This window comes from Euwallacea similis, chromosome 2, assembly GCF_039881205.1.
Source record: "Euwallacea similis isolate ESF13 chromosome 2, ESF131.1, whole genome shotgun sequence".
Taxonomy (NCBI): Eukaryota; Metazoa; Arthropoda; class Insecta; order Coleoptera; family Curculionidae; genus Euwallacea; species Euwallacea similis.
The window spans coordinates 5,705,561-5,722,488 of NC_089610.1; the positions used below are offsets into that span (position 1 = coordinate 5,705,561).

The window sequence follows — 16,928 nt, forward strand, 5'->3', positions numbered from 1 at the left end:
CAGACGAACTTTGCACAAGAGTTCCCATTAAAAGGGAGGAAATCTATAGTTTGGAGTAAGATTGACCATACACGTGTATTTACAGCGAAGGGTGGCGATTCAGACCCTAAAGATGCATTTGTGGGGTGATAATCTAGGGCAAAGTTTTGTCATGAGAAATTGGCACGTAATTTATGTCGATGTAATATTTCTACATTTTTGAAATAACAATTTACAGCCGGGGCACCGCAAGAGGCAAAAGGGCAATCGTAATCAGCATATTGCACGCGACCTTCGACTGTTTTAACTTGCATGCATTTTTATATGTCTCTTAATCCCCTTTCCACAACATCCCGTATACGATAGATCTAAACTTGCCGTGTCGATTTTCATTAACATTGAGATGAGCTTGCCGTTTTAGGATGCGCACAGGTAAGTCGTTTGTTCCCGATTTCTCCTCACAACATCCCTATCGTACAGAGCTGTGGTGCAGGGAACGATCGTTGATTTGATCATTTTTTTATTACGACTTAAGAGTAACATTCATTTTGAGTGTTGATTTCGTTCTGTGGAAGTTCTGGCTAGTATTAATGATAGTCGTCCTGGGAAGATCGCAATAGGAAGAACTTCAAAAATTTATCTATAATTATTGAAATTTTAGAGCAAAGCACATTTAGTTAGGTTCGTCTTTGGATCGTCTTTGGATTGTCGATGTGCAAATGTGGAAATTGAAGTCATACTTTTATTGCGCAAGGCAATTGCTTCAAGGTCTGCGAAAAGATCGTCTTTAATTTGCATTCGTAACTTTTGCAAATAACTGGAAAACGGAAAAGCGATACGTAAAAACTTGAAATTCCTAGTTTCCTGGAATGAACTATAGGTAATACTACCAAGGCATATCCACAGAACATAGTCACGATATTAGTTTGTTTGGTAATGTATAGAATTTAGTTGGTAGAATCAACAGGCAATGATTGGCTCTTTAAAACATTGTTTCGGTAGTGTTTTTCTATGTTATTTTGGACAGTTTAGACATTTATGGACTTTTCCCGGCATGCTCACTGTATCGAATGAACAGTTTGATTAATTAGAAATAGGCCCGACGTAAGACATGATGTCTCTAAATTCCTGTTGTCGCTTAGTTAATATTGTTCAGTTGGCTAAGTGGGCGTTTTTAGCTACTTAATAGTATTACATCCCCGACGTGGTTTCCATTACACAGCGATCAAAGGGCTCGACCATTTACGATGTAATACTGACGAGTAGCATGTTGTCTCTTTTTGTAGATTACGATTATGACTATTACGGTTATCTGGATTACCGAGGCGGCTACAGCGATCCTTATTATGATGACTATTACCGATACGAGGATTATAGTTATTATGACTACCAGCAGCCCGCGCCAGGAGCCTCAGCGCCACCTGCGTTGCAGGGGCGCACTCGCGCCTCTCAGGGCCGACCGCCAGCTCAGCCGGTGGGTGGCCATATTTTTCTCTCTCTCGATTATTTTCTTAATTTTTTTAATTTTTTTGGTTTTAGGCTTAACGAGCCAGCACCTTCAAAACTCCCTTTTTCACTGTCTGTAATGCTCAGCGCATCATAAGTGATACGTTGAGCATCAGAAGCTCGATGGAGGGTGGTTTGGTAGGTCGCTGGTTCGATTGATCAAAATTTAAGTAAGCGATTTGCAAAGGTATCTGTTGTAGATTGAATGATATTAATCACGTGTTCGTGTTCTACTGAAATATAACGCCAAATTTGCTGTGTACATTGCTGTCTTCTGACTATGGCGTTAATAGGTGAACAATGTTTGAGCTTAGTAATTCGTCGTTGGTGAATAACACAAGGATAGTAATAGCTTTGAAGAGATGTTTCTTCTGTGAATGGGTATAATACACATTCGACCTTCTGGTCGGATCAGTTATTTTCAAAACACACGTTTTTACTTGGAAAAGGTCTAAATTACTCTACCTTACTAACATTACCTCAAGTAGCAGTATTCCTTGTTTGAACGACGTTAAAACTGGGAAAAGTTCATGTTAATTCTTAGTATAATGCCATAGATGTGCATTACTACAACATCGTTAGAATGTTTCCATCCCAATTCGGAAAATTGAGTGCCCTGTAAAGGCATTTACAACAAGATTCTCTCAAATACGTTCAATCGATCCATAAACTCGATATGTTTCTCCCCATCATTCTATAATTTTTTTGCGGCAGTTTGTCATAGCTTTAGTTTAAATTGTGTAACTGGCCCTAAACTATATCTGTCATGGCTGATGGGACTTGCAAAAAGGTAGAGCAAGCTAATTTATCAAGCTATGATTGGATCCAATTTGTTATTTGCGTTTCATATTAAATTGGCTTAAGATCGGTTCCACACCTCAAGGATGACTCAACTATGTGAAAGGAAAGCTCAAAGCATTGTTCACCAATTTACCAGGCCCCCTAGCTAGTAGTTTGCTTATTAAAACCCTGTGGTCCTAATTAATTCTTTCACTAACCTAGCTGTTACGTCTCTTGCTTAACCGTAAAACTTTGCAAATCGCTGAAATTAATGCATATACGAGGTTTTTGATTGTGACGGTGAATCGACTAGCATCTTGTGAACTAACGCGGCTGTTTTGGGACCCGTTTTCGCCTCTTACTTTTTATGTAACTAATAATCACAGCATTCTCTCTATCTATGATGTTGTTTCGTATGGCTTTGGCATGGCTGAACTAAAGCGATCGAGTACAAGTGAGACTGAGTGAGATGTGAAGAATGAGATCTCTCGCTAAGCTAGCGCCACATAGTCGATCACCCGCCACCGTCAAACGCCATCATATCTGAGTCAACTTCAAAATTTGTCACTGACGGCCGGGAAAAGTGTAAACCAAAATCAAAATTCTAATCCCAAAAATTGCACCTAGTCAAAATTTGCAAGGACCTGCCAGCCAGCTGATCACGAGCTGGCTCAGATATGATGTTGCTCTTAAGGCAGTGTTACACTTGATTTCGAGGATTGGTTGCATCACTAAAGCTGCAATTCATTCGCTGTTTTCGGCCTGGTGTAGCACGGCTATCTTTGTAGGGTTATCCAAAAAAAAAAATTGGGACCAGCCACGCCGATCTACACTAACATCCTGCACCGATTATGTTTTGTGTGGTTGATACTCCAATTTTTGATCCCTGGTGATACCGTACTAATAACAGTTTTATCCAGCTTTAGGAAATGTACACCTTAGCCTATCTGACATACATTCATTTGTTGTGATTTTATTCATGAATGTATCGAAATGACAGATGTCTGTCTATTGCAAACCAGCACAAAGCATTCCAAGACGCTGTCAAAACGATAATAAGAAAGGTCAATAAACAGACGGAGGCCTTATCGAAAGAGATGAAGTTATTGGGAACTAACACTTCGAGGAGGGCGCTGCAAAACGTAAATAAATCCAGGAAAGCGAGTATCAGTTCGTAACATCATATATTAAATTTAATGAGACTATTATCGCTTCCTTAGCTTCGCATTCTGCCCATCAGAAGGTGCATTCATTTTTGGAGTTCCCAATACAGTACAGAAAGCTAGTGGCAACGTCACAATTTTGCCATGAATGTTAAATGAAAGAAATGTCACAACACCTTTGTGACGTCTGCCGGTGGTTTCTACTTACTTCCTCATCTTTTATCGATCTTACACGGTTAGTGCCCATAGAATCAGACAACTACGAGAAATTTTGAGTAATTGCCATTTTGACAGCGTTGAAAACGTAACCAATCTGAAGAAAGCGACTAATAAATCGTAACCTCAAATGGCATTTTATGTCAAATTTAATTGCTGGTTGTGTTAAACTTAAATGCTTTCTCACGTTTGCAATTCGCCCTTTGAAGGAATTTCAAATGAATCTTTAGTGTTCCCCGTTGAAAATTAAAAAATCCATTGAAAACTGGCGGGCTGAAATTGATTTTTTAATAATGAAATCTTGCACTTGCCTATGTATGTCTGTCCAGGTTTAGGTTTATATTTACCTCAATTACTCAATGGTTTATTAACCACAAGCTGTCAAAAATTGAGTTATTAGTTTAAAAGAAAATTACCCATTTTTAGGTTGCTTCGAAGCGAGTGTTTAAAACTTGCGCGCTGCAGTTCACATTTTTTTCTTTTGAATTTCTTTTAGTTTTGTTTCGAGCGATCCTGGGAAACCTTTAAGAGGTAAAACTTTTCAGGATCGACCGACAACCCAAATTATGTCTTATAATTTGTTGGGCCGCTTTATTTGGTTCCATATGCTTTTTTGTTTTCCTCAATTCCTTTGCTTATTTAATTAGTTGCTTTTAGTATGCTTTGCTTCACGCTTTATGCTTTGCTTTGTTTGTGTCTTTATTTAAAGCCAGTAACGTGATGGGCTTTTCGATACACATGTCGCATTTATTTTTTTGCCAGGCTCTGTTTATATTTTATTTATTTATCTCGATTCAGTTTTTGGATAACCCTTTTGGTTTCTCTTTAGGGAGACAGCACCAAAAGAAAGTTGTTTAGTTGACTTACTTTTTGTCATCTTAATATACATGTTGTAGTGAAAAGCTTTCTTAATATTTGTGCTTTAGGGTACACCCATCTCTAAATTATCAAAAGTAAATTCATAAAAAAATGTCTGTATTTCGTATAATTATTAGGGCAATGATGAGAATTCTTACACGGGACTCGGATTACTTCTCTAAAGACACAACTTTCAGATTTGTTGAAATCCTTTCTACCACTCACCCATATATCTCCTTAAAGTCCAAATTCTTAACGTGCTGTTAACTTCAACGTCAAACTAGTTTCCGTAGAAATAAAAAATTTAGTCAACCTGGCTCTATTTCAATATTGCTGTGGAAATTAGCTTGTAGTTAAAGTTAAGAACTCATTAAGAATTTGGCCCTAAAATAGATACGTGCCAGAATGTTACATTAGTTTGCCCAAGTTTAGCAGCGTTTCGGATTTTGTAAGTATGATCAAAAATTTAACGAATTGAGGTTTCTTATGTTTTTCCTTCTCATTTGATCCAACCCATTTTAATGCTTCTTACGTTTCAAAAATTGATTTTCTTCCAATTGAAAAAAAGGTTACCTTAACACAAAACAAGTTATCAAGTAACACTCACTACCCAGGCATTCAACGTGACACTTTGCTACTAAAATTTACATCATTCTCACTTTTTTATTCAGTCATTGATTTTATCAATCGGAGAAAAATTATATTTTACCACTTTTTTGCCTTGTAAAACAAATAGTTAAGTTCAAATTTGGTTTTTGCTACTCATGATAATAATGGAATAATCGTAATTAGATTGTAGGTTTTGATATTAAATACTAGAAACCCTCAGGAGAAAGGTAATTTCCGGAATAAACTTTTCAGTTTCCAACTTTGAGATATTTTTTAAACGTAAGTAGTAATTGAAATTCCCAATTTTCCTTACCAAATGCTTGTATGGTAGAAAGGATTATGGATTAAAGATCTTATTGAAGTCACCTTGCTTTTAAGGAGAAGAGAAAAATTTCAAAACTTGCTTAAAATTCTGGAATATTTATACTGTTAAGATGAGTTAAGCTTTGGTGAGGTAGAACCCACCACTGTTTAATATATTTTTTATTTTTATAATTTTGAGTAAACTCTAAATAACACATGTGAAGCAACACAAAAAAAAATGACCAACTGTTTTACTGTCATTGATTTATAGTGACATTTTGTAACGACTGATCGAAATGGTTTTAGCGACCTATTTGTCTGTGACACTTGATACACTTTTTTTGGATAACTAATATTGTCATATCTTGTCAAGTGCAAAAAAACAGGCTATATTGTCGAATTCATTTCGAACCGAGTAGTAGGTCAGTTAAAACTTCCTCTAGTTAGTTATGTTTGAGATGGTTCTCTTGTACCCGAATCTACAGTCAAGACCCAACCCCCACTGACTCTACAGATAGACTACAGTTGTATGTCTCCGAGATGTTATTTCCAAATTTCTAAAAAAATTTTCAATAAGGGCAAAGTTAGGGGGGGGATTGACTTTAGGTTGTTACTGTATAATACGTAAGGGCCCTTACAAGCAAGGCGGACACATTGTGGCAACAAACAAACAGAACTCTCAACTAACATTTTTCTGATTAAGTTTATCCTAGGATGGGTGTGATTTATGAGTTTATTTCATTCGAATAAATGAATGTATAAGATCACTGACTTAAATCAATTTTATCTATAGGCTGGCCGTGGGCGTGGGGCGGCGGTACGTGGCCGGGGAGCCGGTGGGCCACCGGCCCGTGGGGCGGCATTGGTGGGCCGGGGGGTACGGGGCGCGGGCGTGGCCCGTGGGGCGGCGCGCCCGGCCGCTCGTGGAGCGGTCCGAGGCAAGGGGGCAAGTTTACAAGGTAAGTTCCCTGATTCCAACCTCAGCAAATGTCAAAAACCAGGTTGATACACTCGCGAATTACGGATAATCTTATTCTCGTTTTTATCAATTCCGAATTTGTTTGTTCACTCGTGAAAATGATGTTTTATTATTTTTTCAATATTTAACCGGTTTGTGTCTTTCCCATTGAGAAAGAATGATAAATGAACTGGCCAAAATAGTTTAAAATGCTCTACACAGTGCGCATGCAGAAGCGGAAATCAACCAGAGAATTGCAAAAACGTTGAATCAATTTCAGTACTTTTCCGATTGACAAAATCTTAATCCCAGATAAAACCCAATTTTATAGCTATAAACGTGATTCACTGTCCGCAATTCGCAATTGAATCACCACGGCCTTGTTATTCGGCCTCGTATTTGTAAAAATAAGCCTTCCCTAATTCCCTTTGTCCTTTTTCCAGTGGCTTGTTTGCCGTTGGGTAGTTTCCCCCATACAAGTACCCATTCCTAGTTGAGTTTTTTCCACCGAAGTACTGTTTTTGTAGGAATGTAGCATGTATGTTCCTACGTGTAGTTTATTTTGGTTTTTTTGTAAGGCCCCACAACCAACTTTCCAACAAAATATTCATTTTAATTTAAAGAACCTCATAATTTGAAATTGTTATATTTAAAAAATGTGAAATACTTTAAGATTTTTTAATTGTTAAAATGTATCACTTTTTTGACTCCCTGTACACCAAATGGCCATTTTTCGATTCTAATCATGGAAACCCCGGTTGTTTAAAAAATTACGAAACCGGTTAAAATAGGGAAATTTTATAATTAAATATGGTTTAGAAATTTGGAAAATTCAGATTAGTTGTATATTGTTATTCATTGCACCGACAAGGTTGAGGGCAATGGAGATAATCAAAGAGCATGTATGCTTAGAGCTTCCCCCTGGTTGTGGGGTCACTAAATTTCTACAAAAAAACCTTCTTCTGCAAGTACTAATTCTTCTTTAGCAGGTAAACGGAAGTTCGACGGGGGTCATCAAAATCAAGGGGAAACGAAGCGGCGCTTCCAAAGCGGGGGACAGGGCGGTTGGGGCGGTCAGCCCCTAGCGCAGCAGCCCCTGAACGGCGACCAGTGGTATCAAGATTCGTACGGGGCCTGGAGTTAGAGGGCGCGCGCAGCGTGCATATGGCGGACGAACGTGAGTGCGAGTGAGGTGGATGAGAGTGTCCTGGCGCGCGCCCTCTCGCGACTCGGTAAGACCGTTTCGTGGCGATTCGTGTTTCTGTTTTTAATTTGTAAATTTGTTCAAAAGATCTGGTCCGCATTGTTATTTTGGTGCGTTTTTTGCATGAAGCCGAAAATATGTATTTAAAGCGCGGTTCAGTGTTAATATTTTTCGATCCGATTCGGTCTACTGTTTCAATTCCAGGCTACCAAAAGTCGCAGTGTCCCCAAATCTGCTATTTAAGTAATAGGATGATAACGTTTTCATTTGAAATTTGCCTTTTGTGCATTCCTAACATTTATTATGTTTTCGAAATTGTGTTACGTTTCGGTTCTAAATTGATTATGTAACGTGTTTAGTTGCCTAATATTAAATTAAATGAGTTGATTTATGTTTTATTTTTGGATCGCTCATTGCGAACTTTGCGTTATGGTCCAAGACTCTCTTGGCGCTTGTTTTTTCTTTACTAAATTTGCCTTGTTGCTCGTAAGACGCCTGCGTGGTGCTTCATAAAGTTAAGTCTTGGTTTTTTATTTGGGATCACAAAAAAACGGCATCATGTAGGCGATCTGCTGATTTATGTTGTTCAACCTTTATTTACGTTTAGATTATTTATAAAAAATGTTAGTAAAATTTTATTGTTCGGTTCGTTGATGGTTATGGCGTAGGTTAGCAGAGCAAGGCACCAATAACAAGATTTGAAATTAGCGGGAATGACACTCGAGTTGTTTTTTAACTGGATACGAGTGTGATTTTTTTAACTATGTATAAATATATATTTTATCCTGGTGATGCATTTTTGCATTGTGATGATTGTATGTTTAGCAGTTGTTAGTAAGGAGTCGAATGACATACTTCTGTTTCTCCCCCTCAAATTTTCACAAATTACACCCGTTTATATAGAAAACCCCCTCCCGTGAACTTTTTAGGACAACTCAAAACGTTGCTCGGAATTACGCAAAATATCACAGCAAAAACTTGTATTGAAATTTTAGTTACTATTTTATTTTAACTTTAATAATTAATTTTGGTTTGTATTTTTCATATGTTATAGCTTGTATCCAATGTCCCGGCATCTTCCCCATTTTCATGTTTATTACTTCTATTTAATAATTTTGTTTTTAGTGTGATGTAGCTAAGAATAATGGTTTCGTTCATTGACTATTGTAATAGAATTGTACGCCTGTAATAGTAACACTAATTTTCATTTTTTTTTGCAATTTTGACTACATGATACACAATGATGCATACTACTGTGGCAAAAACACGTTGGGCGATTTTTTGTGACGTCCGGTATTTTTAATTTCTTGATAATTTTAGTGGAAGTCAGCGGTGCACGGCATTGTTATTCAATAACGTCTATCAATAATAACATTGACAAGATGACTGATGATTTACTATGATGTCTCAATAAACAGTTGTATGTGTATTACAATTTCTATTGAATGTTTCATTTTTCTCTCATTACCTGCCTCTGATTCCTCTTAAACCCAAAAACTTTCAAGTGAAGCTCATATCTGGAATTACTCATACTTCTGCTGAATTGCAAATTTCTTTCCCTTTCAAAGTCAATCAGGAAAAATGTATAAGCTGCAAAACGACCTTTACTGGTTGACTGAACTTATTACTTTCTTTTTCAAATAGTCATTTACCTACACATTGAACATTTACAGTGATTAATCCAAGATAAATGAAAAAGTATTTCTTATTTGATCCATTATATTTAATCATAGAAATTGTTGCATAACTGAATCATTTTTTGAGTTTCTTGTCATGACTCACAAGAACGTAATCAACAACTTCCCTATCTCACCCCTTTTCTTAATTAGAAACTTAGGACGTCAAGAAAAATAGAGGCTAATATGGAAAAACTTCTATCCGAAACATAACAACATCAGAAATATCCAAATATATAAAATTAAAATATGGGGACTTAGCAAAACTCTTTAAAAAACCTGTTTAACGTATATAGACCTCCGCGACCTCGACAATATTTCATTTCCTGTGCTTGTATATTTACATCCGCAAATCTTACTTCATTAAACCATGCGCTTTTCTAATTACAACTTGCCCAAGAATAAAACGTCTGTTTTAATTATTGCTAATTGTTTTAACTAAATTATAATTGGTGTGGCGAAAATAGATCATATCGTCTTCATGTATAAATTTGTTGGGAAATTTAAGTTTTTCTCTTAAAGGAACTCCTCACTCATAAAAGATCTTGAGAATTTCTGAAAAGCATATTATTTAGTAATAAGTAACTTATTAACAGTTTATTGAACCGAAAACAATAATTATTCGAAACTAAGTAATATAAAATTCCTATCACGTATAATCTGTTCAGATTTTATTTTCTTTTACGGAGGTTTTGGATTCTGACACTGCCTTAGTATAAATTAACAATACCGGTCCAGTTTTATGCCTGAGTTTTCCTAATTTTATTCTCGTTTTTTTCACTTAACTAATGACAAAAAAAAACCTGTATCTAAAATTGCCGTAAAAACTGAAATATGTGTCTATCATTATAAAAGAGACGAAAGCAAACAAAAAGGGAAATGTTCTCCCAAAAAAGTATCTAGGATATCTTGAAAAGTCTGGTTTTGCTCTGGATGATGGTACATATAAAAACTCAGTGATGCTCTAAAGTACTGTTAGCGTATGCCCAATTGACAAATTGCCGATGATTTATATAAACTGAACCTATTATTGCTATCGAAATTTAAAAAATTAGTAAACCGCATGTTTTGCGAAATTCCTGAATAATCTAAAACAATCAAGGTTGATTTTGTCAGGGTTAAGGAAAATGCTCTTACAGATAGACAGTATTTCACAATGCCGCAGTTAATTTGCCTCAAAAATCACGAAATTATATAATTTATGTATTATAGAAAATTCGTTTTCTAATAAATCATTATAACCTTAGGTACCGAGTTTAATTCGTTATTTAATCAGTTAACTGCTTGGGATTTTTTAAAACGTTGATCAAGATAAAAAATCAACCAATTCTGTATTTATATGGACTTCTTTCAATCGTTATCAGTTAACCCTTATCAAGGATGCATGAAATTAAAAAATGTCCATATATTTTACATAATAAAACCCATGTGTGGTCTTTTCTTCAACAAACAGGGATACGAAAGATCAACCTCGGATAAAAAAAAAAAACAAATACTATCAGATACTGCATAGAGTAACCACCAACATAGAAACTGAAATTATAAAAATAAGAGAGAGATTTAGTTAGATGCAATGATCAATCACTTACCTGAAATCAACCTTGTGGAATGATGATTCATAAAACCATAACTCAGTGAGTGAGAAGATGAATTTCAGAGTATTCCACACAAATTAGATCTTTACCTCAAACTGTGTTTAATGTGAAGATAGTTATTTTCGTTTTGAAGGATAGTCACATGTCCATCACTGAGTTTGCGTCGTAAAACTTTTAGTTAAATTCGGCTAATTGTAAACTTCGTCGAGATTTGCCGCTCGGCCGTCGCGCAACTTCGGAGACTCGAACGCAAACAAAAGAATATTGCCGGCTTTGTCAAACTAAACAGAATTTTCAAACTGCGATTTTTACCTGTTTCCAGCCAGGCACAATCTCGTACGACACTTATTATGTTTCTATGAAATTACCCTTCAACTCCACACAAACTTTTCCAAATGTTTTCCACATTTTCACCCGAATTTTGATATTTTCCGTGAGCGAAATGCAAAACAACGCCGAAACGCCATCAATACCGTTAACTGAAGCGTTAGTGTTTTGTTTCTAAAGCCTCTTTGGTAAATTTGGATATTCTAACCGGAATTCTAACTGAGAATAGCAAATAGCTACTAGAGAAGCACGTTCTCGTGGTGTTTAAATGCAGTTTAATGCATTTTCATTAGGACACTTTCAAAACCACGAAAATGAGGATCAAGGCAGCTGCGTATTTTGGAAAAATTCAAAGAGATGTCACAACCTGGCCTAGATCTCAGCGAAATGATTTCTTTGAATCATTCTCCGAGGCGTTCTTCTAGAGGAGAATGAGGAATGCCTCTGAGTTACAGCCTAGAAGCTCGAAAAGTGATATAAGGTTGCTCTTTTTGTAAGTTTTAAAGGAATTCTGTAATTTTTTAGGTATTACATTTCTCTCTAATCGACTAAAAACCCATCAAAACATACGCGACATTGACTTATGGTTACGTTATACCAATTCCTGATAAGCACCTGCACATCGCAATGAACTAACATCTTCCAACATCCTCATTAAAAATTCTAATGTGACGCAAGTTAAATTGAGCGGTACCACAATCAAATGCAACACCAAATAAATCTCTCTTAATTATTGAAAATTCGAATATTGGTTAAATAATAATAAATAACCAATTCGAAGTAGTCCAACAACCCCCACAAGGAAATGTCGAGTCTCTTACTTCTTATTACCGCTAAATAGTACAGAGGTCAACCGGAACCAGCGAAAAATCACCGACCGGCCAATATAAAAGAAAAAACATTGGGCATTGATTGACTAGTTCTCAAGCGAAAATGGGCCTATTAAGTTCCATAGCGTTCGTACTTTTATCTATCGCGATTGGGCACTCACACGCGAATTGGTTCGGCAATTTCGGCAGTTTCTTCGGCAAACACGCAGAATATATTCCGAAACAGAAGCATGTACAGCAAGTGAGCGATCACTATCACCATCACGATCATCACCATCAAGACCATCACAATCGGAATGAGTCTGGCTTATATTTGCCCAGTGTTTTTGCTCCTGAGCTGTTTGATTACCAATCACTGACTGAGCAGATTGAGTATGTGATGGGACGATATAGGAACTACCAAGTGTTTCAAAGTAATGATCGGTTTTATCATCGGAGGCATGCAACAGTGGATCCGTGTCACGAAGGTAAATTTCACGGATCAGTTGTGGTTCAGGCCCAAGAGAGCTTTTTTGGTATTTTTGTTCAGAAACGTCTAAGAAAAATTGTCACAAAATGTGTTTGCAAATCAAGAACTTTTTGATGGAAGAAGGATGAGTCTCAATGATTCATTGAACGGTTACACAAATGTTGCGCTGAAATCATGTGGGAGCCCAAAGCTCCAATATGATTTCGACTAAGGTCACATCTTAAAAAAGAATCAGTTACCTCAGGGACCGTTGGCGAACCAACAGAGATCCATATGAGAAAACCTGATACCATTCGTTTTTCCAAGAAGGATTTACCGATTTTCTCATATATTTGTTAAGAAAAATAGTAAAATTTTCTCTTCCTGCACATTTAAATTGAAATAATTGCCTTTGCCGCTTATTGCAAACAAAACCTCATAAGCCATCTGTGTAATTAGGTTTTCAAGTGCATTATGATTATGACACTGTTTGCAGTAGGAGTATTTGTTAGCACACAAATAGTGCATTTAGAAGGTGAGTGCTTACTGTTAAACTATGCATAACATGTAATATTACACATAATATTTAAGATTAATAACTGAACGAACGATTGAATGGAATCTCATGGTTCTCATTAAGTATGGCAAAAATGAAAAGTAGAATCGAAAAGGGCAAATACGATGAGACATTGCCTCACGTAAGATAGAAAGTAGCTGGATTTAAACTTTACCAGGTGTCCTAATCCTTGAAATTCTCTCGAAGTTTAGGTCGGGCCATTTACAAGATCATTTTCTACTAAAAAAATCGGAACTGTTGTAAGCTCAATTCAGGTTAGTTCAGGCTAGTCCAGGTTAATTCAGGTTTCCACTCGAAGTAATGCTTGGCGACGGTTTCTGGAGGGGACAACTGGGTAAAAACAGGAAAAGGGTTATTAATTATAAAGAAATGAGAAACTAATGTTGTGGACAAAGCAAATTATTGGTATTCAACCAAGTTTTCTTCACATGAGGGGCACCTAATTGACGAACCTATTGGGCGTTTTTAACCAACCCCCTCTTTGGTGGCCAAAAGAAAGTCTGCACTATTCTAAATACATACCATTACTTAAAATTGGGCTTTATAAACAGACTTAAATACGTTTTTAAATCACATTTCATTATTGCCTACTAGTGTGGAGACCTATTATCGCAATAGTAACAGCTAAAACCTTGATTTCGCAGTTAGTAAAAGGAAACTATTAATGCTTCAAAAATACTATTTAATTGGAAATACGCTCGATGTTGGTAAAAAATGATAACGAATTTAAGAAGTAAAACAAGAATTTAACTTGACATTAGAAAAATGTGCGTTGAATTACCACTAAACTTATTTGAGTAACGGTTAATTGAATGTTTTTTAATAGGAAATGAGGAATTTGACTTCATCATTGCCGGAACAGGAACTGCAGGCGGCGTATTGGCCAACCGACTGACGGAAGAACACTATAAAGTGTTGGCCATAGAGGCGGGTGAAGAATCTCCAACTTTATCCAACATGTTGGGCATAAGTGTGTACCTCCATCACTCAGGGTTGAATTGGGGCTACAACACTACGAGGCAACGATATGGTTGTTTGGGTAAGGAACGACCATTAACCGATAATATTCTGGATGGATTTGAGAAATGCTCAGTTATGTTCGAAAATGGATTGTCGCTACGTACCTTCATTTCGACCCCGTATAAATTAAATTAAAAATTAATGTTGATGTAGTGTGAAATTCAGGCTAATTGGTGAGGAAATAGTATCGTACGAAACGTCTCAAAAAACATTTTCAAGTTAAATTTTAGGCCTAGAAAAACGCGACTCCGCCAGTAGTAGAACTGCACTCACCATTATGTCATTAATTGAGGTCTTTAAGGTTCTAGAGATGACCGCTGTTTCTATCCAAGAGGTCATGTCTTGGGAGGAAGTAGCGTCATCAATTTTGGAATGTACGTTCGAGGTAACAAAGAAGACTTCGACATTTGGGAAGCTATGGGCAATCCTGGATGGGGCTACGACGATATCTTGCAATACTTTCGAAAACCTGAACATGCCACCTTTACCGACAACATCGACAGAGAATACCATGGGTTCAACGGACCGCAAAGAATTGGAGTACCCCAAGAAATACCTTTTCTTGTGAGTAATTTATTATTTTTAAGCCGAAATTGATTAGGAAATGATTAGTAAAATTACTTATTAAATTTAGTCCGAGGCGCTTATCAGAGGCCATCAGGAAATAGGCAAGAGATTAGTGGACTATAATGGAGCTGATCAAGATGGAGTCAGCAATTTGCAGATTTTCCTGGACAGAAACGTGCGAGCCAGCACTTACCACGCTTTCATAGACCCAGCCAGGAAGCGTAAAAACTTGGTCATAAGCACTAGATCTCTAGTTACAAAGATACTCATTAAGAATAAAAGGGCTTATGGGGTCGAATATGTAAAGGACGGAAAAACTTGCTATGCCACTGCCAGAAAAGAAGTGATTGTCTCTGCAGGATCCATTAACTCCCCTCAGATTCTAATGTTGTCCGGAATAGGGCCTGCTGAAGAGCTCTACAAGCACGACATTGAAGTCATTGAGGATTTGCCTGTGGGGAGAAATTTGCAAGATCATCTTTTCTTCCCGGGTGTGTTTTACAGGTAAGTAGATATGCGATAAAAATTATGTAAACTTACCGGTTTTTTTTTTAAGAACTGATAAGAAATTCTATGATATGAGCGTATTGGAAATAACCAAGGCATGGACTGAAAACGAAAGGCCTTTTACTCCCAATCTTGGACAAACAGCTATTAGTTTCTTCAATTTTGAAGGGCCTGAAGACAGTAGACCGGAAATAGAGCTATTCTTCTTCGGTCCTCCTTTAGTTACGTCAGATCTGGCCTATATATTCGGGTAAGGGGCAAGTTCAATATAGAGATGCTTGATCAGAAGTGGTAAATTGCGTTTGAAGATGCACTAACGCGTAACACACTTTGAAGATTGAAGATGCCTCGTTTTTACATCTGCATAATTTTTAAAGGCATAATCAACTTTTTTCTAGTTTTGACGACGCTCATATCAACGCATTCAGAGCCCTAAACGGCCTGACTGACTTTTGCGTGAACATCGAACTCTTGCATCCCTATTCCCGAGGAACCGTTACCCTGCAATCCAAAGACCCCAGAGATTATCCTCTGATTGACACCAACTACTTCTCCGATCCCGAAGGCAGAGACATTGAAAACATGTACTTGGGAGTCTTGGCAGCTTTGTCACTCAACAACACTTATGCCTTCAAGAATCTGCACGCCGAGCTGTTGGTCATACCTTTTCCGAATTGTGACTATAAGTACGAAAAGCTCACGAAACCTTGGTGGTACTGTGCTTTAAGGAGTATTGCCACCACTGTAAGTATTCAGCACATCTTAGCTTCTTATCTTGACCTTTTATCGCTTCTTCCAGCTTTTCCATCCTATTGCAACCACTTCGATGGGGCCTGATCCTCGAACGGCAGTTGTAAATCATGAACTCAAGGTGCATGGTATCCACGGATTACGGGTAGTGGATGCGGGTATAATACCAGATCACGTCTCTGGTCATCCGAACGCTGCGGTCGTGATGATAGCCGAGAAAGCTGCAGACATGATCAAGAAGGAACATTCGTCGTATTCGTTTTCCAGTTACGAGGAGCATCCTTCTTTGAACCACGCGGATGATTATTACAAGAAATGATTTTTATATTAAAAAAAAAAACAGACTGATGGGATATCTCAAAGTTACCTATAGCCTGGGCCAGTGTACGAGAGCAATGGAAAGCCGAGATAACTCTCCAAATAGGAGTGTTTCACGACTGTAAAAATTAAATGTGTTTACAAATGATTTGTTCCTAGCTGAAGCAAATTTTAAGCAAAAGTAGACTAATAATATTATTTATTCTCATTCTTAACTAAAGCCATTTTTCTGTTAGAAGCATACCAAAACTGTTAGTGGACACCTATGTGCTAATGATCAAAAATCAATTTCTTTACGTTGCGAAACAGAAATAGTTCTACTTCGATTGGCAGGTGCACTTCCTTATATGACCGTTCACAAACAATACATATATTGGTGGTTTGATTAATTCATTAAGGTTCATTAATTAGTTTATATGGACTATTTTTGTACTGTGCAAATTTTATATGTAGATTTAATATAGGAAGTTCCCGAAACGTAATGAAGCATTATTTTTTCGCCGTTCTACAGAATTTCTAACTCACTGGGTTCCTTTTCCTAATAAACAAATTGAAGAATAGCGAATAGGTAATTTTTTCTATTTGGTAAAAGTCCGTTTGAGCATTACAACAGCCTTTACCAAAGCTTAAACCCAGCGAGAAAGACCAGAGCACTCGGCTACTGCGCCGGTAAATCGACCCAATTGCCGACCTCAGTGCTCCCTAATGCGAATGCCCGAATCCGCCATCTGTCAATC

General features: G+C 37.1%; 2 protein-coding genes across 9 annotated transcripts in view; both read left to right on the forward strand.

The window, feature by feature from the left end:
• Positions 1 to 9,011, forward strand: part of Syp (Syncrip) — a 35,000-nt gene extending 25,989 nt beyond the window's left edge. For 5 of the 8 annotated variants that reach the window (XM_066405625.1, XM_066405626.1, XM_066405630.1 and 2 more), the window contains exons 11-13: positions 1,266 to 1,453; positions 6,208 to 6,373; positions 7,359 to 9,011. In XM_066405625.1, coding sequence (XP_066261722.1) covers positions 1,266 to 1,453; positions 6,208 to 6,373; positions 7,359 to 7,516 — 512 coding nt within the window. In that variant the 3' untranslated portion in view covers positions 7,517 to 9,011. The remainder of the gene's footprint in view (positions 1 to 1,265; positions 1,454 to 6,207; positions 6,374 to 7,358) is intronic. The other 3 variants (XM_066405627.1, XM_066405632.1, XM_066405631.1) reach the window with 3 other exon arrangements.
• A 3,075-nt stretch (positions 9,012 to 12,086) lies between these two features.
• Positions 12,087 to 16,522, forward strand: LOC136419330 (glucose dehydrogenase [FAD, quinone]-like). The gene is made up of 7 exons (XM_066405571.1): positions 12,087 to 12,471; positions 13,856 to 14,068; positions 14,351 to 14,613; positions 14,684 to 15,120; positions 15,173 to 15,373; positions 15,522 to 15,867; positions 15,923 to 16,522. Exons 1-7 carry the CDS (start codon positions 12,108 to 12,110, stop codon positions 16,190 to 16,192), a joined length of 2,094 nt encoding a protein of 697 aa, XP_066261668.1. The 5' UTR covers positions 12,087 to 12,107; the 3' UTR covers positions 16,193 to 16,522.
• The last annotated feature ends 406 nt before the right edge of the window (positions 16,523 to 16,928 follow it).